Here is a 19417-nt window from a genome sequence, read left to right as displayed (position 1 = left end):
AGAGGACGTAAGTTTTTTCAATCTTTTGTTTATAAAAAATCTCTTATCTTAAATGTCCTTTTAGGAAGCTCTGATGATGGCACGTTATGTGCTGAAAGTACTTAGCTGATTATTACAAGTTTTTTTACACACTTTCAATTTCTTTGAGAACATACACCTGTTTGCCGGTTTGACCTTTTTTAGAAGTGTGTACAAGTCATACAGTCTGTTTCAATTCAAAAAAGTGAAACGCCGGTATAGTTAGTTTGTTTTTGAAAATTAAAAAGTAAGATATCGTGGAACGAGTGTTAGGCCGAGTCGAGATAGTATATAACTCCTTGAGTCTAGAGTATCCCGGTTTTGTTGAAGTGTTTGAAAAAGGTAGAACACGGAATCAGGAGACGGCAGGAACGAGGGCTGTACGAGGCGTAGTTTTCAAAGGAGCAGAGGCATTACTGGAAGACTGGTACGAGTCGTTGGATCGCACCCAAAGTCAAGAGGAAACGTGTTTTGTGTGAAGACATTGCCAAATCATCAGCAAAGGTCAGTCTATTTTGTTATGACATGAATTTATGGTTTATGTATTAAATACCACATTGAAAATTGAGGCACACAATCATTATTGAAAATTTTTCATCAAACCTAAATCAATTTGTCACTGATAAATCATAATGGTTCATTTTAAATAAAATAACTTTGGAGACAAAAAGAAATAAGATTCCCATGCTTGTAAATGTTGTAGTAAATAAAGAAAGAACGATAAGATATAAGAAATATTAAGCATTGAGTGCCATTTAGATAAAATAAACGATTTTATAATTTCTAATTGAAATTCATATGTGTGTATTATTTTACTCTCTTTTATCTATCCCGATTAGGAATCCACTGAGAAATATTTTGAAGCCACGAAAGTAAGTAATTGATATTATAATTTAGCCCTGAGATTGACACTATATTGGTATTTGATTTGTTTGATTAATGAGATAATTATTAATTAATTAAATAAAATAAATTACATCGGAGAACAGCATCAGATTTCAAAAATAAGATCATAACAATATATTAAAGTATAATATTTATTTTTAAGAAATTTTAAATTTCAAAGTCCTAGTAATCCTACATTGTCCAATTTTCTGGCTTTACTCCATATAATAAACATGTTTTTAAGTTTTTGTCTTGAATTTTTAAATTTTTTTCACTTTCCGTTGGTTCGGATTTGCCGAAAGTTCGGATTCGCGGGGTTAGGATTTACGGGGTTCTACTGTACTTAAATTGCATTTTTGAGGTTATCAAAATAGCGTCACTGTAAATCACTCAACGGAAACTCTATGCGAGGAGAAGGAGACTCATAATGAAAGATTTATTTTTTCTGTTGTCTTTCTATGGTAGGGCTATATGTATGGATATACGTACATATGTATTACAATAAGAAATAAATGTTTGGATTATCCGTGCTTTTCAAGTATCCATGCCAACGTCGGTCCTGAGGAGCACGGATAATCGGGGTTCTGCTGTATTTATAACCAAGAATTTGGTATTTAATTTGGAGTGAAGAAATAAAAGGTATAAAGGAGGTCAATAAGCAGTATTTTAATGAGATGAAGGAAATAGTGAAAGAGAATGAATTAATTAAAGAAGAATGAACACAGCATTCTAAAAGAGGAAATGAAAACTTTCCTAGATAACGAGCTAGGAGTGTAAGTAACAGTAGCACATGCTAAAAAGTTAGGCAGTAAAACCTGTTTGATCAAGCTAAGCAACGAGTCTGAAAAATATAATGTCATGAAAAATAAAATCAAACTAAGAGGGTACAGACAAGGAAAAATATATATTAACAAGGACATGAGCAAGAAGGAGAGGGATATACAAGGAAAAATAAGAATTAAGGCAAAAGAAGAAAGAAGCAAGGGGAAGAAAGTCAAAGTAAGGTTTCAAAAAGTAATAATGATAACGAAGAATGGATATGGGACAATGATGCGGATAAACTAATACCTGAGATAAGCAACAAATACCCAAGAACAATCCATCCAAAAAACTGATAGGCGAATTGGACGGAGAGACATTGATGACGACCAGGATAGGACATGGAACATCCAGTAATATGAAAGAGCACACATCGAGGAAAACTAATAACAAGGAAGAAAAGAAAAATGAAAACAAATTTCAAACGAGAATAGGTACATGGAATATAACCTCGATAACAGGAAAGGAACATAAATTAACAGAGGAAATGGAAAGATTTGAGCTGCAGTTGATAGGAGTAAGCAAGACGAACAAAGTAGGAAATGGAATTGTCAATATCGGAGGGCAGCACATACTATACTATTCCGGAGTTCAGATAGGACAAAGGGCAAAAGAAGGCGTGGGAATAGTTGTAACGAAAGAAATGAATAGAATAATAACCAAATTCAAACCAGTATCATCAAGAACCATATACATAAAAATAGAGTTAGAAGAAGAATAATGTCACATAATACAGGTATATGCACCGGTAGAAGGAACAGAGCATGAAAAAACAGAACTATTCTATGATGAGATACAAAAACTTATTGATGAGATACAAGAGGAAAGCAAAAACATCATTTTACTAGAAGACTGGAATGCACGAATAGCAAATGATGAAAATATGGCATTAGGCTGTTTGGGAAGGTATGGAGAAGAGACGATAAATAGAAATGGTAGAAGAATGATAAGTTTCTGCCAAATAAATGACTTGTTAATAGGTAATTCTTTCTGGTATCAACCGAGAAACGAAAAATATACATACGTAGCAGAAGAAAGAAATGCGAGAAGCATAATTGACTACATAGTATATCCTCGAGACGCAGAACTAACGATACAAAATATAAAAACAGAGAACGAAGCTGAACTCGGTACCCAACACAGACTAGTGACAGCAGAGATAAACATAAAACTAATGGAAATAATAGAGTCCTCAATATACAAGAATAGCAATACATAAGATGAAAAATATGGAAATGAGGAAGTTATACCAAAGAGAGACAGATAAAATACTGGAACAGCATGAAAACAATAAGGAAATATGGAATATGGAAGAGAGATGGAAAAAATTGAGAGACACGTTATGGAACACTGCAAAACAATTATGCGGAATAGGGAAGAATAATAAAAGAACTAGATGGTGGAATAAGGAAATAAAGCAAGCTGTAAAAAAGAATAGAGAAATGTGGAAGCGATACATAAACACAAATGAAGAGCTAGACAGAGAAGAATACAGAAGACAGAGAAATATAGTGAAAGAACTAGTAAAATATGCGAAGAAGAAGAGCTGGAAGGAATTCAGTGAAGAATTGAACGAAGGTTTTGGGAATAACAATAAACAGTTTTGGAATAAAATAAGAAGCATGAAAGGAACAAAAAGGAAACAAATAAGAGGAATTAGAAATGAGCGAAATGAATTGAAAACAAACATACAAGACATACTAACCATATGGAATAAGCACTACAAAGAAAAATTCGAGGCAAGTAACCAACAAAATGAGGAGAGAGGACAGCAGGCAAGAGAAGTGGATAGAAACAATCGAGTAGACGAAATTCATATCAAAGATATTGAAGAAGGATTGGCAAGAATAAAGAATGGAAAAGCGGGAGGTGCCGATGACATAGATCCGGAGATGATGAAGTACGTGGGAGAACGAGGCAAGCTTTGGCTACTGGAAATATTGAGGGAAGCATGGAGAACAGAAAAGATACCGGAAGACTGGGAAGAAAAGTTATTGATACCAATACACAAGAAAGGAGATGAAGCGGAATGTGATAACTATAGGGCTATATGCTTATCATCAGTGGCATATAAAGTCTACACCGGGATAATAGAAAGGAAGCTCAGGAAAGAACTGGAAGGAAAACTAGAAGAAGAACAAGCGGCTTTTAGGAAAGAAAGAGGAACAACAGATAATATATACATACTGAGAAATATAATTGAAAGGAAAAACGAAATAGGAGAAGACTTATATATTACGTTTATAGATATTAAAGCTGCTTTTGATTGAATAAATAGACAAGTATGTAATATGGTCAGTAATGGAAGATCTGCGAATCCCGCAAAAGATAGTAAGCGTGGTAAGAAGTACATATAGAAACATACTTGCTAAAGTACAAATAAACGGAAACAGATCGCCAATAATAAACCTAAGGAGAGGAATAAAACAAGGGGACAGTCTCAGCCCAGTTTTGTTTATATTAGTAATGGATAGAGTAATGAAGAGCGCTAAAAGAAGGTCAAGGCAATTACAGTCAATAATAGGGTACAGGAATTTAGTACCAGTGAGAATGGAGGGATTACTATATGCAGATGACTTAGTAATAATAGCACACAATAAGGAGAAAATGCAAAAATTAATCGATATCTGGGTGGAGGAAATAGAAAATTTGAAAATGGAGGTAAATGTAAAGAAAACGAAGACCATGATAGTAACCCAAAAGAAAAGGGAAGAAATAAACCAAACGATATTTAGGTGCAAAAACGAAATAATAGAAACAGTCTCGACGTTTGAATACCTTGGAGTAATAATATCAGAGGATGGAAAGATAGATCAAGAAATCTCTCACAGAGCGAAAAAAGCAAATAAGATCTACTATGCACTAAATAAAACAATATTTGGAAAGGAAGAAATAGATAAAGAAATAAAACTGAAGGTATACAACACAATCTCTGTACCAACTTTAATATATGCAAGTGAGACATGGGTAAACAATGCCAAAATAGACAGTACAATAAACGCAGCGGAGATGAAGCAGCTAAGAAAAATAGCAGGAAAAGCGAAATTGGACAGAATGAGAAATGAAGATATTAGACAAAGACTGAAACAGGAATCGATAATAACCAAGATACAAAAAAGAAAATTAAAATGGTATGGACACATTAACAGAATGGACCAGGGAAGACTACCGCCGGTGATGGAATCGAAAAGATATGGTAAAAGAAGGAAAGGGAGGCCAAGGAAGAGATGGATCGATCAGATTATAGAAATTGGACAGGAAAAAGGAAAAACACATCAACAAATGAAAGAGTTAGCAAAGGACCGCAAGAAATGGAAGAGATGGATAGAAGATGAATAAAACCTCCGACGCCCCAGAGGGGCATAGGGGAGTTACGAGAAAGAAGAAGAAGAAGAATTTGGAGTGTTTGTTTGAGAGATTCGACTTGCAGAAATGTTTTTTGTGAACAACAAAAGGTAGTCCGGCATATAAAAACATTTTATGAACCTTAAAACAAAAGATTTGTATTGTATCGACCTAGTATTTGGAGGTGTGCAATAAGCTATGAAAAATGCAAACCTCGTAAATAATAATAAACACAACTAGTATAGTATAGTTGATCCAAAAGATGGCATAACCCAGACATCCAAAGTGAAAGTTATCCTTCAACACCAAATTGTTCTACGTGGTCCACACAATGTCCAGAAAAAAGTCACACCATTTTGAGCGTCGGGAGAGGAGGGAGAAATTGGTAAATTCGTAGTTTTTTACGTTTTTCGTCAATATTTCTAAAACTATGCGGTTTAGCATGAACAACCCTCTATACTAAATTGTTCTACATTAAATTTGAAATAAAAAAGACCTTATGCATAATCTTTCGAAAATTCATAGTTCCAAAGTTACTGGTCCAAAAAAAGGCCTAACCCAAACATCCAAAGTAAAAGTTTTCGTCCTACACCAAATTTTTCTGTATAGTCCACATATTGTTCAGTAAAAAGTTACACCATTTTGAACGTCCGGTTTGGGGGGCAGATGGGGGAGAAGTCGGTAAATTAGTAGTTTTTTTAAGTTTTCCGTCAATATTTCTAAAACTATGCTTTAACGTAACCAATGTTATATACAAAAATGTTCTACATGAAATTTAAAACAAAAAATCTTGTATACATAATTGTTATAACATCAACGGTTCCAGAGTTACGGAGGGTGAAAAGTCGAGGTTTTTGATACTTTTTGTATTTTTTGGGCAATGTATGGTATAATTATACCAAAAACCCAGACAACCAAAGTGATAGTTATCCTCCAACACCAAATTGTTCTATATGGTCCACATAATGTTCAGAAAAAAGTCACACCATTTTGAGCGTCGGATTTGGGGGGGGGAGAGGGGGGAGAAATCGGTAAATATAAAAAGTATCGAAAACCTCCACATTTCACCCTCCGTAACTCTAAAATCGTTGATTTTATAACAATTATGTATAGAACCTTTTTTGTTTTAAATTTTATGTAGAATATTTTTCTATAGAATAGGCCTGGATCCCGCGTAAGAAAGAAAAATTGATTAATAGCAAGCTGAAAATTTGTTAATAGCTTAACGGTGTCTAGTCGGACAAACTTTGATGCACGGGAACACTGGAACAGGGGAAGTTTTAATTGTGGAGCATGATAAACGTGTCGTCCTGACAAGTTTATGATTGTGAAAAATAGCAAGTTGTTTTTAAGTTTATTCGATAGCCAACGTTATGTAATATATGCGAAAATGTTTGTCCGACAAAAATGTTGGGCATTTTAACGAGTCCGACACGTAGAACATGTCACATCACAGGAATTATGTTGGTGATGAATAGCAGTCTGATTTTTGCATGAGAGTTTAATGAAAGGTTAAAAAAGCAATTGGAAGTTCTGTCCGACAAAATTAATGGGAAGTTTTCGTAGTCGGACATTCTAAACAGGTAAGATATAGACAAAAATTCTGGTGATAAATAGCTTTCCGACAAAGATGAAATTTAATTAAGTAAATTATTCCTTACCAAGAATGACTGTTGTCGGAAAAAAATAAGGGGAAGATTTTGTAGTCGGACAATTTAAAAAAATAATTTTGGAAATTTCAATAAGGGATGATTATTCTATGTCAAAAGTACCTGCAATCAATTACAATCGATATCTTTCGATTTATCTCAACATCATTTAGATACCTCACTGTAATACATTTATAGTAGATCAGGCAAATTATATTATGGATTGAGTGGTCTAGCTATCTTTGTCTGCCACATGCGCGGGATCGCTTGGTTAAAAGAGATATATAGACCACCTATCGACTTTTTGCACTGTATTCCCTGTCTACCCTTATGTCTATGAATACATTTCCATTTAAGAAAAACTGTCACTTTTGACAATAATTCATAATAAATTGCAATCGTAACTTCAAATTTAAACTAATCGATTTATTTTGGCAGCAAATTATTTCTTGTTATGTGACATATTAATTACATTATTATTTCATTTGTATAGAAAGTTGAGAAAAATTACGTTATACAATTTTAGTAATAATTTATTTAGTTACCCTTTTTCAATCAGGCAAAGCATTATAGCACGAAGAATGATATTCAATAGAACTTTCACAATTATCTGGCAACTGAACCTCATTGAATTGATGACCAAGTATTTTACTAACTTTGTAAAATGTTCGAAAATTACTCAAAAATGTTCCGTTGAATGGTTTCACTTTTGATCTGGCGACTTAAAATTTAAACTGTTGACACTCAAAAATAGACACAAAAACACTCCATAGTTAATATAAATTTTAATTTCCAACACACGTGGCAAACAGAAACTCAGAGACCATGTACTTTCAAATACTACTTTGTATAGCACAAAGTGTCACAATGACAAATGCAGCCTTCTAATACATACTTCTAAGCATAATGTGTCATATTTACGTCTATTCTTATAAGCACCGAAGTTTTAGACTCTTCACATGTTTCAATGTCGTTTACAGGGTTAAGATTTGAGTATGGAAAAAAATGTATACAACGTTTTTTGTAGGAAATTTTCCGTACTTTCTGATGCGCCCAATTAGAAAAGCCTAAGAGATTGCTTTCACATGTTCTTTGACATTTTTTATTGTCATTTTGAGAATATCTAGAACAAACTCCACCCAAAAAAATAATTCTTTTGCAATATATACATGCATTGATACTTACCTTACTGTTTTTGGAGTGTGCATGTATATATATATATATGCACATGCAAATATGTGAATATAAATAATAATATACAACTAAAATAGCTTTATCAATATGTGACTAAGTCATTCTGAAAAACTGTTTTTTATTTATTTCCGTCGATTTGCCCAAACTTTTTGTCCGACATATAACTTTTTGCGTTACAAAATATAATTTCTACATAAACAAATCAAAATTAGCTTGCTATTTATCACCAACATTTTTGTCTATATCTTACATGTTTAGAATGTCCGACTAGGAAAATTTCCCATTCATTTTGTCCGACAGAACTTCCAATTGCTTTTTTAAACTTTCATTAAACTCTCATGCAAAAATCAGACTGCTATTCATCACCAACATAGTTCCTGTGATGTGACATGTTCTACGTGTCGGACTCGTTAAAATGCCCAACCTTTTTGTCGGACAAACATTTTTTCATATATTATATAACGTTGGCTATTGAATAAACTTAAAAACAACTTGCTATTTTTCACCATCATAAACTTGTCAGGACGACACGTTTATCATGCTCCACCATTAAAACTTCCCCTGTTTCAGTGTTCACGTGCATCAATGTTTGTCCGACTAGACACCGTTAAGCTATTAACAAATTTTCAGCTTGCTATTAATCAACTTTTTTTTCTCACGCGGAATCCAGGTCTAGAACATTCTGTACGCAAAAGCATAGTTTTAGAAATATTGACGAAAAACGTAAAAAACTACTAATTTACCGACATTCTCCCCCATCTCCCCCCCCAAACCGGACGATCAAAATGGTGTAACTTTTTACTAAACAATATGTGGACCATATAGAACAATTTGGTGTTGAAGGAAAACTTTTACTTTGGATATCTGGGTTAGGCCTTTTTTTGGACCAATTATACTATACTACCTCCGTAACTTTGGAACCGTTCATTTTAGAAGGGTTATGCATAGGACCTTTTTTATTTCAAATTTAATGTATAACAATTTCGTATAAAGGGTTGTTCATGCTAAACCGCATAGTTTTAGAAATATTGACGAAAACCCTAAAAAACTACGAACTTACAGATTTCTCCCCCTCTTCCCCCCAAACCGACGCTCAAAATGGTGTGACTTTTTTCTGAACATTATATGGACCATATAGAACAATTTGGTGTTGGAGGATAACTTTCACTTTGGATGTCTGGGATTGGTCTAACTATACCATACTAAACCTCATTTGAGATGAAAAACACGTATATCAAGATATACGAGGTTATCATAGTTACTTGGGCAAAGGCTCTATATACTGCAAGGATATTTACGTGTTTTTCATAGTTAATATTTGTATTTACAATTTAATAGCAACATTTAACACTTTTAGCTCTGTGCCAATATCAGATATTTGTCTCAATGTGCTCGAATTAAAAATACGTAACGTAATTTTTGTTTTTAGATTATATTATCAGTTTTTTGCCTCTCCTGTAAAATTGTAATTTAATGAGATACGAGGTTTTCACACTAAGCCATCGATATGTATTTGAGGAGTATTCTATATGTAGAATCAATGTTTGTGTTATTCATTCCATCTAATATGGCCAGAGTTCTATGGAATCGAATGCCTTTTTGTAATCCGCCAATGCCAAATGAAGAGGTTCATTGTATTCGTTACATGTTGTGTCCTTATTGTCTGTAGGTGTTCTATTCTAATCAAATGTCTTATTGTACTCCGCAAATGCCAAATGAAGAGGTTCATTGTATTCATTACGTGTTAAGTGTCCTTATGGTCTGTAGGTGTTCTATGGAACTTAACCATTGCGGAATCCCACTTGTTTAACAGGCTGGTAACTATTGAATTTATTTGATAGTTTATTTGTAATTATCTTGGTATGGTTCTTTTCATGAGTATTTTTCAGTGTGTCACAGTTTTTCGATTTCTCTCTAACGCATTAAATTGTATGTGTCAGAAAAAAACGCACGTCGCTGATTATATTTCGTCGGTGACATTTATAACATTTAATCTAGTTGTCAATAGATGGCGCTAATAATATAATATTAAATAATATTATATTATTCTATATAAAAAAAATTAATCTGTACAATGGACCGCGATAGTCGTGACGTCAAAACGTCAAAAAAAGTTTCCAAACATGTTGTGTCTAGGTACACGCTAAAATGTACGCAAATAAAGAAGTTAAACTTCATCAAGCTAGTGACTATTTAGCGTGGGCAGTGACTATATTTTGATACACGCTATTTTGATATGTTTAGTGTTTGTTTGATAGAAAAATATTTGTTATGACCTTTAATTCTACCCATTCTACCTAACTTTTTTATTTGCGTACACGTTAGCGTATACCCTAGACAGCGTGTTTGGAAAAATTTTGACGTTTTGACGTCACATTATCACGGTCTATTTATAAGACTATACAAATCAAAGAAAATACCATTTTATAAATGCAATAAACAAAATTGATTTGTTTTTATACCAAATTGCAAATAAAATTTGACAACTGTCAGATTTAACTAAAATGTCATGTTAGAATAAATGTCATAAATGTGTATTTATCACGGACTAACCTTTTTTTCTATCATTTGTGACGCACTGAAAAATGCTCATGAAAAGAACCATAAGCAGTTTGTATGGATGTGGTAACAGGCTTATTGGTCTGTAATTTTCGAGTTTGTGTTTGTCTCCTTTCTTGTGTAGTAAAAGTAGGTACTTGCGCATTTTGCCAAGAGGTTGGAGTAGCACCCACAAAGAGACACTTGTTCGTTAAGATTTTAACTGCCTCCAAAATTGGTTGACCTCTAGCTGTAAACATCTCCTGTGTTATTCTGTCTTCTCCAGGATTTTTTACATCTTTTATCGGTTTTAAGGCAGTTACAACTTCCTAGTAAGTAATTTCTGGTAGTGTTTCAGATCCTACATTTTTAGTATTCTTGTTTCCATATAATGGATTTCAGGTTTTGCTACACAGGACAAGTATTCTGTGTAGTAATCTTCAACAATGCTTATTATCTGGTTTTTGTCATTTATAATGATTCCATTTTTATCTTTTATCTGATGTATTTGTTGTTGGCCTTTTCTATTTAGTTTTTTTACACTTTCATACTCTTGTTTTTCTCTATATTTTCAATTTTTTCGGTATTAAACAAACTGAAAAATCTCAGATACAGAATCCACCAATATAATAAAATGGTAAATAATTATTTAATTCTGAAAACTTTTCTTGTTGGAAATTCTTTCTGGTACATCCTTAATCTGTGACTTTTACAATTTATAAGATAACAGACGCCGAATATAGAAAACGAAAAGGGCTCTACTATATGCAGTCACATTCTGTTTTCATCCGTCTAGGAAAAGGACAGAAAGAAATTTCGTAGTACTCAAATCTGAGTAAAGATAGAAAAGAAAAAGACGGCTCGACTGTATCGAAAGCAAGTATTAACTGTCTTTTTCTTTTTCGGTATTGTTGTCCCTGATGTCTTGTCTCATTCTTGTTCTTATTGCCTTATTAAGTTCCTTATATTCTAGTGAATTTATTTCAATCCATGCAGCATCTGTCCTTAATCATCTGTTGTGTTTCTGTATTTAATTTATTATTTTTCTATTAATTGTGATATACTTTGTATTTATTAGAAATGGGACCAAAAGCTGAAATTAAGAAAGAGTTTGCAGCAGAATGTTCTCAAGAATATAGAGAGAATCAGCTATGTACATCCCAAGATCTTGAAGACTTGGTTAATAAAGCAGATGAAGATAACTCAGGTGAGAGAAGTGATAAAAATATTGCTGCTTTAGTAATAAAGTTGTGTAACTGAAAAAACACAATCTTCCAGATTGAATTAGAGTATGATTTTACTACTCACCGATAGGTGGTGACGCAGTCAATCAGTTTCATTATTTAAGTAAAAAGCAAGAGAAATTTTGAGTTACACCACTTTGTTACTAAAGCAGCGATATGTAGGGAGAACCATGGCCCCGTAAAAATGCAGGATATGTGAGAAGGCTATTTTTTGCAATTTTATTTGGACTTGGCCAAAAAATATATTATTATTATTATTATTATTAAAGAAAAAGGAGCCGAGGTCTAGGACCTATATAGATCCATTTGACTAAAAAGAACTATGCAAAAAGAAACCTAAACTTAAGACTACATACGACTTATAAATTAATTTAATTTAAGAAACGAAAAATTATTGTTCCCGTGATACAGAACTAAAAGAGTCATATTTATTTTTGAAGCAATTTACAGATACAGCCCCGACGACGTCGTGTGGAAGTGAGTTCCAGGTATAGAATATTCTATTGGATATAGAGTTCTCACGACATTTACTGTGAAACTGTTGTCTGGCTAATTTGTATGGATGACCCCGCAATCTAAGGTCGTTACTCAAAGGGAAAAGATGTGAGAGATCTATCCCAAACTTTCCCTGTAACGCTCTATAAGCAATTATTAAATCCCCACGAAGTCGTCGGTCCATAAATGTAGGATAATTTAAGTAGGTTAACCGTTCTTCGTAGGAAGGACGACTACGGCCATAAGAGATTCTTGTTGCCCATCTTTGCACAGATTCAAGTTGATCAGAATCCCTTTGCCAGTCGACATTCCACACGGGTCCGGCAAACTCTAAAATAGGTCTTACATATACACTAAAGAGAGCAACAAAATTTTTTGGCGATATCTTAGAGAAAGTCTTAGATAATAAGTAAACTGATGTTCTAGCTTTATTGCATACCGACTGGATATGTTCAGACCAAGATAATGTTTCCGTCACAAGTACACCCAAGTCTTTCTGCTGAGAAACAGTTTTTAGAGAAACATTTGAAAGTACATACCGATTCCTTGGATTGTTTTTACCTAAATGTAGAACTGCACACTTGGATGTGTTCAATGGCAAGCACCAATCGTCTACCCACTTAGCAACCTCTTGAAGGTCGGTCTGTAATTGATTGTAACCAGAAAAGGGATTTGCATATAACTTTGTGTCATCAGCGAAAAGCGACATGTTACTTTTAAGGTGAATTGGCAGATCAGCAACGTACACTAGGAACAAAATCGGCCCCAACACTGAACCCTGCGGAACGCCACTGTATACACTAAACATTGAGGAATAACAGTCACCAACGCGTAGTGTGAATTGGCAGATCAGCAACGTACACTAGGAACAAAATCGGCCCCAACACTGAACCCTGCGGAACGCCACTGTATACACTAAACATTGAGGAATAACAGTCACCAACGCGTACGCAAAATTTACGGTTTATTAAAAATCCTTTAATCCACTCAAGTAAGTTTCCTCTATCTAATACCGTTATGTTCAAGCTTAAATAGTAGTCTCTTGTGAGGAACTCGATCAAAAGCCTTAGCAAAGTCTAAATATATAATATCAACAGGTTGATTACTGTCCAAACAAAGAGACCAGTCATTAACACATGTTAACATATTAGTAACTACCGATCTTCCAGGTACAAAACCGTGCTGGGAAATAGGAATTCTATTATTGTTTAAGAGAAAGTTCATAACCGATTCGCGAATAACTGATTCCATCAATTTAGCTGCAATGGATGTTAGACTAATTGGTCTATAATTGTCAGGATCTAACTTGTCACCTTTTTTAAAAATTGGAGTAACACTAGAGATTTTCCAGCCATCGGGTAAAGTGTGTGACAAAAATGAGGTTTTCATTATAAAACTTAACGGATGGATAATCGAGTTTGCACACTTCTTAAATAAAATTGTGGCGAAACCGTCTAATCCGGGAGCGGAAAAGGATTTTAAACACAAAATTTTTTGTTTAAGAATCTCTGGATCAAAGTCTATGTCACTAATATCGTAGTTATTTCTTGTAGAAACCACACGTAAAGAATTCGGTAGAGCCTCCTCGATGGTAAACACTTCTTGAAATTTTTTGGCAAAAATAGTAAGCAACTTCCGTTTTCACTGAGGTTGGTTCGCCTGTTTCGGTTTTTAAAATAGGTAACGAAACTTTAGATAAAATAGAATTTCTGACATATTTATAAAGAGGTTTTTTGTTCTTATTTGAGGACAGTTGGTTTTCAAAATTTTGTTTAGATTTAAAAATAGTTGATGTTAATTTATTTAAAAAGTTCGATGATTGAGGTAGTCAGCATTCGTTTTACTTCGTAAATACTTTTTCCATAATGACTTTTTAAATTTTATCATTTCAAATATTTCTGAACTTATCCATGGCTTATTAGGATTACATCTACGTTGCACATAATGAGAGTTCGTGCGCATGGATTCATTCAGAAAATCTTCAAAAATTTCCCACTGTTTGTTAACATCCCTACCATTCAACACATCTGCCCAATTTGCAGTAGATACATCTAAGTTTACACGATGATAGTTTATTCTTTTATATGTCATTAGCATATTATTTTGTAATATTTCCGACTTGAGGATCTGTATGGAAGTTGAAATAACTGCGTGGTCCGACTTTCCAATTGGAGATGTAACCGAAATATTAGTTAAAAGATTAACATCAGAGGTTAAAGTAAGATCTGGCTGAGAAGGTTGTTGATTCAGACGAAAACGAGTCGGTTCATTGATTATTTGTTCTAATCCAGAATTTTCTAAGAAATTAATAAAAAGCTGAGATTGAGTATCATGAGGGTGATTATAAAACATAAATATAAAAAAAAGAAAAAATTCCTGATTAAAAATTACAACAAAAAGTGATTTAAAAATAGAAAATTGTTTACAAAATCATATGAAATAATTAATATAAATATCAAAATTTATGCTGTTAAACCATGAAACAATTTAAAAAAATACAGAAAGCCATAATTTATTCGAATTGTAAACGAACCATAATTGGAATTTGACATACATTGGCAATGTTGTCACATTTATAATTGCTCACGGTGAGCTTAAAACACGTTATTATCTAATTTATTATAGCTTCAACTTTTTTGTTGAATTATCTTCTACAACTCAAAAATAGACAATACAAGACAAAATTTAAATCCGCTAAGCGTCCCGTTTTGAAAAAAAAAACGATTTTTTCTAAAAAAATATAAATTTCTGAAAAGTAACATTTTACATAAATATTTTGCAATAACTATCGTTGTAATCGTTTGCAAATTTAAAGAAACGTTTTTTCAAACTTCTATATTAATAGTACATGAACACAGCAATATATAAAAACAGGTCGACTTTTATTATTATATTTGCAATTTTTTGGCATATCTTTCATACTAGTGACCTCATCCATCAGAGCTTGATGACGTAATCGATGATTTTTTTAAATGTTAATAGGGGTCGTGTGGCAGCTCATTTGAAAGGGTGTTCAATTCTCTATTCAGTAATATAAACATTGATATCATTATTTATACAGGGTGACCAAAAAATATTTTTTGAAATAATTAATTGACGCAAAAAGAAGAATGTACTTTTAATTTATTTAACTCAAAATACATTGTGCTGCTGTCAGAAAATAGAAAAAAAATGTTTATTTGACAAATAAACATTTTTTTTCGCTTAAATTAAATGACAAACAGCCTCCCACCTACCTCTTTTGACAGTTTTAACATTTAATTTAAGCAAACAGCAATGTTTATTTGCCCAGTAAACATCTTTTTTTATTTTCCGACAGCAATAAAATGTATTTTGAGTTAAATAAATTACATACATTCTTTTTGCGTTAATTAATTTAATTCAAAAATTTTTTCTTTGGCCACCCTGTATAAATACTGATATTATTGTTTATATTACTGAATAGAGGATTGAATACCCTTTCAAATGAGCTACCACACGACCCCTATTCCCATTTAAAAAAACCGTCGATTACGTAATCACGTCCAGATGGATGACGTCAGTAGTATAAAATATGTATAAAAAAATTGTAATTGAAAAATAAAAATCTACCTGTTTCGGCATTTCCTTAAAATATAATAACTATTGCCAAATATCGAAGTCGACTCTTTTCTTTGGCCCACCCTGTATAAACAAATACAATTTTTTTTCTTTTATCCACTAGTTTGCAAATTAAAAAAAATGCAACGGGTGAAGGATATGCGGGAGGGTTCAAGAAATTCTTCAAACATTTCAGACATTTATATATTTTTTAGAAAAAATCGTTTTTTTTTTCAAAAAGGGATGCTTAGCGGATTTAAATTTTGTCTTGTATTGTCTATTTTTGAGTTGTAGAAGATATTGCCGGTAGCAGGTAGGAACTCCTTTTTAATAGTCATATCAGGGAAATTGAATCAATCCCTGCCTTCTGCAGATTCCAGGTGTTTCCTGACCCGGGAAACTAGTACCTGCTAAGGGTCCCCTGTCCAGGGTCACGGATGAAGCCCACAACGGCATCCAGGGCGGAGAAGAAGGTCTTCACAACGGTCTGGAGGACGGAGGTGGCAGCCCCCTGGTTTTAGGGCTTGTATAAAATCGAACCTGGAAATCGGCAGCTGGTTTTTCAGTATCTGTATTGAGCGGAAGTCATTTAGGCCAGAACGGTCAATACAGAATAGTACTCGGTGCGGTGGCAACCACTTAAACAGCGTGTACACAGCGGTGTAGAAAGCCAAGGGAATGACTACTACACTATTTTTCCCAGGTTAATCAATATGGCTGAGGAAATAAACGATGGCCCCGAATACGGGCGCTTCTTAAATGGGGCAGGGGTGCGAAGAATCTCCCGCTTGGCCAAATTTGATTTACAGAGAAGTTGTAGAATAGGCACATGGAATGTGCGGAGTTTATATGAACCAGGAAAAACACATAATGCCATAAATGAGATGAAAAGGCTGCAAATATCAATTCTGGGTATCAGTGAAATGCGATGGCCCCGATCTGGCCAATACCATGTGGATGATCATCAAGTATATTATGCAGGAGAAGAGAGTAATTACCATCGTCATGGTGTAGGATTCATAGTCTCAAACGAGGTTAGCAAATGTGTTAGGGCGGTATGCCAGGTATCTGAACGAGTCATAATGATTCAGTTGAACGCGAAACCCAGAAACATAAATTTAATACAAGTGTATGCACCGACAGCGGAAAGTGAACTGGAAGACCTTGACAAGTTCTACGCCCATGTAAAAACTGTTACCGACCAACTCAAGACTAGACTCACCATTCTGATGGGTGACCTTAATGCTAAGATAGGAAAAGGCAGACAAAGTAATATTATTGGCTGTTATGGACTGGGCGATAGAAATGAAAGGGGAGACTATTTCGCAGATTTTTGCAAAGAACATAATCTATGTATAATGAATACCTTTTTCAAATTACCTAAAAGGAGATTATATACGTGGAAATCTCCAGCAGATACCCCCAATAATATCGTAAGAAACCAAATTGACTACATAACCATCAGTGGCGTTACAGAAATGCAGTAAAGTCTGTAAAAACCTATCCTGGCGCCGATGTGCCATCTGATCACAATCTATTGTTAGCCGAAATAAAATTAAAACTTAAACGGATAAAACAACAACGATCCTCTAACAAACTGGATACCGATTTTATTAGAAACAACAGTCAGGGGATTTCAAACAATTTAGAGAGCAATTTTGAGAATAGCGAACAACAAGAATCCATCGAGGATCATTGGAACCAAATCAAAACGATTATAAGCAACTCAACTCCAAACTTCAAAGAGAAAAATCAAAAGAAGCAACAGTGGATGAACGATGAGATTTTGAATTTGATGGAAAAAAGACGCAAATTTAAGAATCAAAACATCGAAATGTATAAACGCATTAATAACGAGATAAGGACTAAAATACGAGCGGCAAAAGAAACATACTTTGAAAAAAAAATGTTTAGAAATTGAAGAGTTGCAGAGAAAACATGATTCATTTAATATGTATAAAAAAATAAAAGAACTCACCGGTCAGAACAAAAAACATGCAAATAACATCGTTGATAGAGACGGAAAACTGATTATCACTGATTTGGATAAAATAGACAGATGGAAAGAATACATTGAGGAACTGTTTAATGATGAAAGGCCCGAGCTTGAAATTAACGAAGTAGTTACAGGACCTGACATAACTATGGACGAAATTGAACAAGCAATAAGATTAGCAAAGACCAGAAAAGCGACGGGACCAGACGAAATACCGAATGAAATAATAAAGCTGTAGTGACTACCGAACCATTAGCTTGATGAGTCATGTTTTAAAGATATTTCTACGAATTTTGCACTCTAGGATGTACCAAAAAATAGAAGAACAGCTTGGTGATACACAGTTTGGATTCCGCAATAACCTTGGGACCAGAGAAGCACTGTTTAGTATTCAGGTTATGGTACAGAGATGTCGGACATCCGGTTTATATGTGTTTCATTGACTTTGAGAAGGCCTTTGATCGGGTAAAACATACGGAAATGATTGCTATTCTTCAGAAAGTGGGTATTGATGATAAAGACTTACGCATTATCAAAAATCTTTACTGGCATCAACGTGCAAACATCAGGATTGGCTGGGACACGTCTGAAGAACTTCAAATACGAAGAGGAGTAAGGCAGGGCTGCATTTTGTCCCCACTAATATTTAACATCTATTCTGAGTTTGTTTTCAATAAAGCAGTGGATAATGCTCAATGTGGTATCAAAATGAATGGCGTCAATATTAATAATTTGAGATATGCGGATGACACGGTGTTAATTGCGAGCAATTATGAAGAACTTCAACATCTGATTAATAGGTTTACCACAACGTGTGATGAATATGGACTCAAGCTAAACACCGCAAAGACCAAGGTGATGGTTGTCAGTAAGACGCCAATACAACCGGAAGTAGTAACAGCTTATGGTGAACAATTAGAGAGAACTAACAGTATCACCTACCTTGGTTGTAATCTAAATGAGAACTGGGACATGAGCAAAGAAATTAGAATACGTATAGAGAAGGCCAGAGCTGCATTCTTTAAGATAAAGAAACTTTTATGTGGAAACAACATTACTTTGAATCTTAAAATTAGATTAGTGAGATGTTATGTGTTCTCTACTCTTTTGTACGGTGTCGAAGGTTGGACTTTAACAGATACTCTTCTCAAGAAATTGGAAGCCTTTGAAATTTGGGTATACCGAAGAATCCTACGAATAAGTTGGGTGGATAGAGTTCGTAACGAAGTTGTTTTGCACCGGATGGGAAAAGTCACAGAAGTCGTCAGAACAGTTAAAAATCGAAAACTTTAATATTTTGGCCATGTTATGCGACACCCAGAGAGATATAATATACTCCATTTAATAATACAAGGCAAGGTAGACGGAAGAAGAGGGCCAGGTCGAAGAAGAACGTCATGGCTTAAAAACCTGAGAGAATGGTATAACAGATCCTCTGCATCCCTTTTCCGAGCTGCCGTTAACAAAATTGCTATAGCCAATTTGATAGCCAACGTTCGATAATCGAGCACGGCACGTGAAGAAGAAAGAAGAAGATATTCCAACAAAAAAAGTTGAAGCTATATTAAATTACGTGATAACGTGTTTCAAGCTCATCGTGTGCTTTTTACGTAGTGAAGATGCAAATTGTATACATATTAACTTGAAATAATAAT

At 34.0% G+C, this 19417-nt stretch overlaps 1 protein-coding gene across 4 annotated transcripts in view; it reads left to right on the top strand.

The window, feature by feature from the left end:
• LOC126887672 (zinc finger protein 239-like) overlaps positions 1-19417 on the top strand; it is a 148256-nt gene that overhangs the window by 28104 nt on the left and 100735 nt on the right. For 3 of the 4 annotated variants that reach the window (XM_050655314.1, XM_050655315.1, XM_050655313.1), the window contains exon 2: positions 11527-11655. The exons of the other annotated variant lie outside the window; for it this stretch is intronic. In XM_050655314.1, coding sequence (XP_050511271.1) covers positions 11527-11655 — 129 coding nt within the window. The remainder of the gene's footprint in view (positions 1-11526; positions 11656-19417) is intronic. 4 annotated transcript variants of the gene reach the window in all.

The sequence above is a fragment of the Diabrotica virgifera genome, chromosome 7 (assembly GCF_917563875.1).
Source record: "Diabrotica virgifera virgifera chromosome 7, PGI_DIABVI_V3a".
Taxonomy (NCBI): domain Eukaryota; kingdom Metazoa; phylum Arthropoda; class Insecta; order Coleoptera; family Chrysomelidae; genus Diabrotica; species Diabrotica virgifera.
The sequence above is the reverse complement of the archived record's forward strand: the minus strand, read 5'-3'. Positions and strand labels throughout refer to the sequence as shown.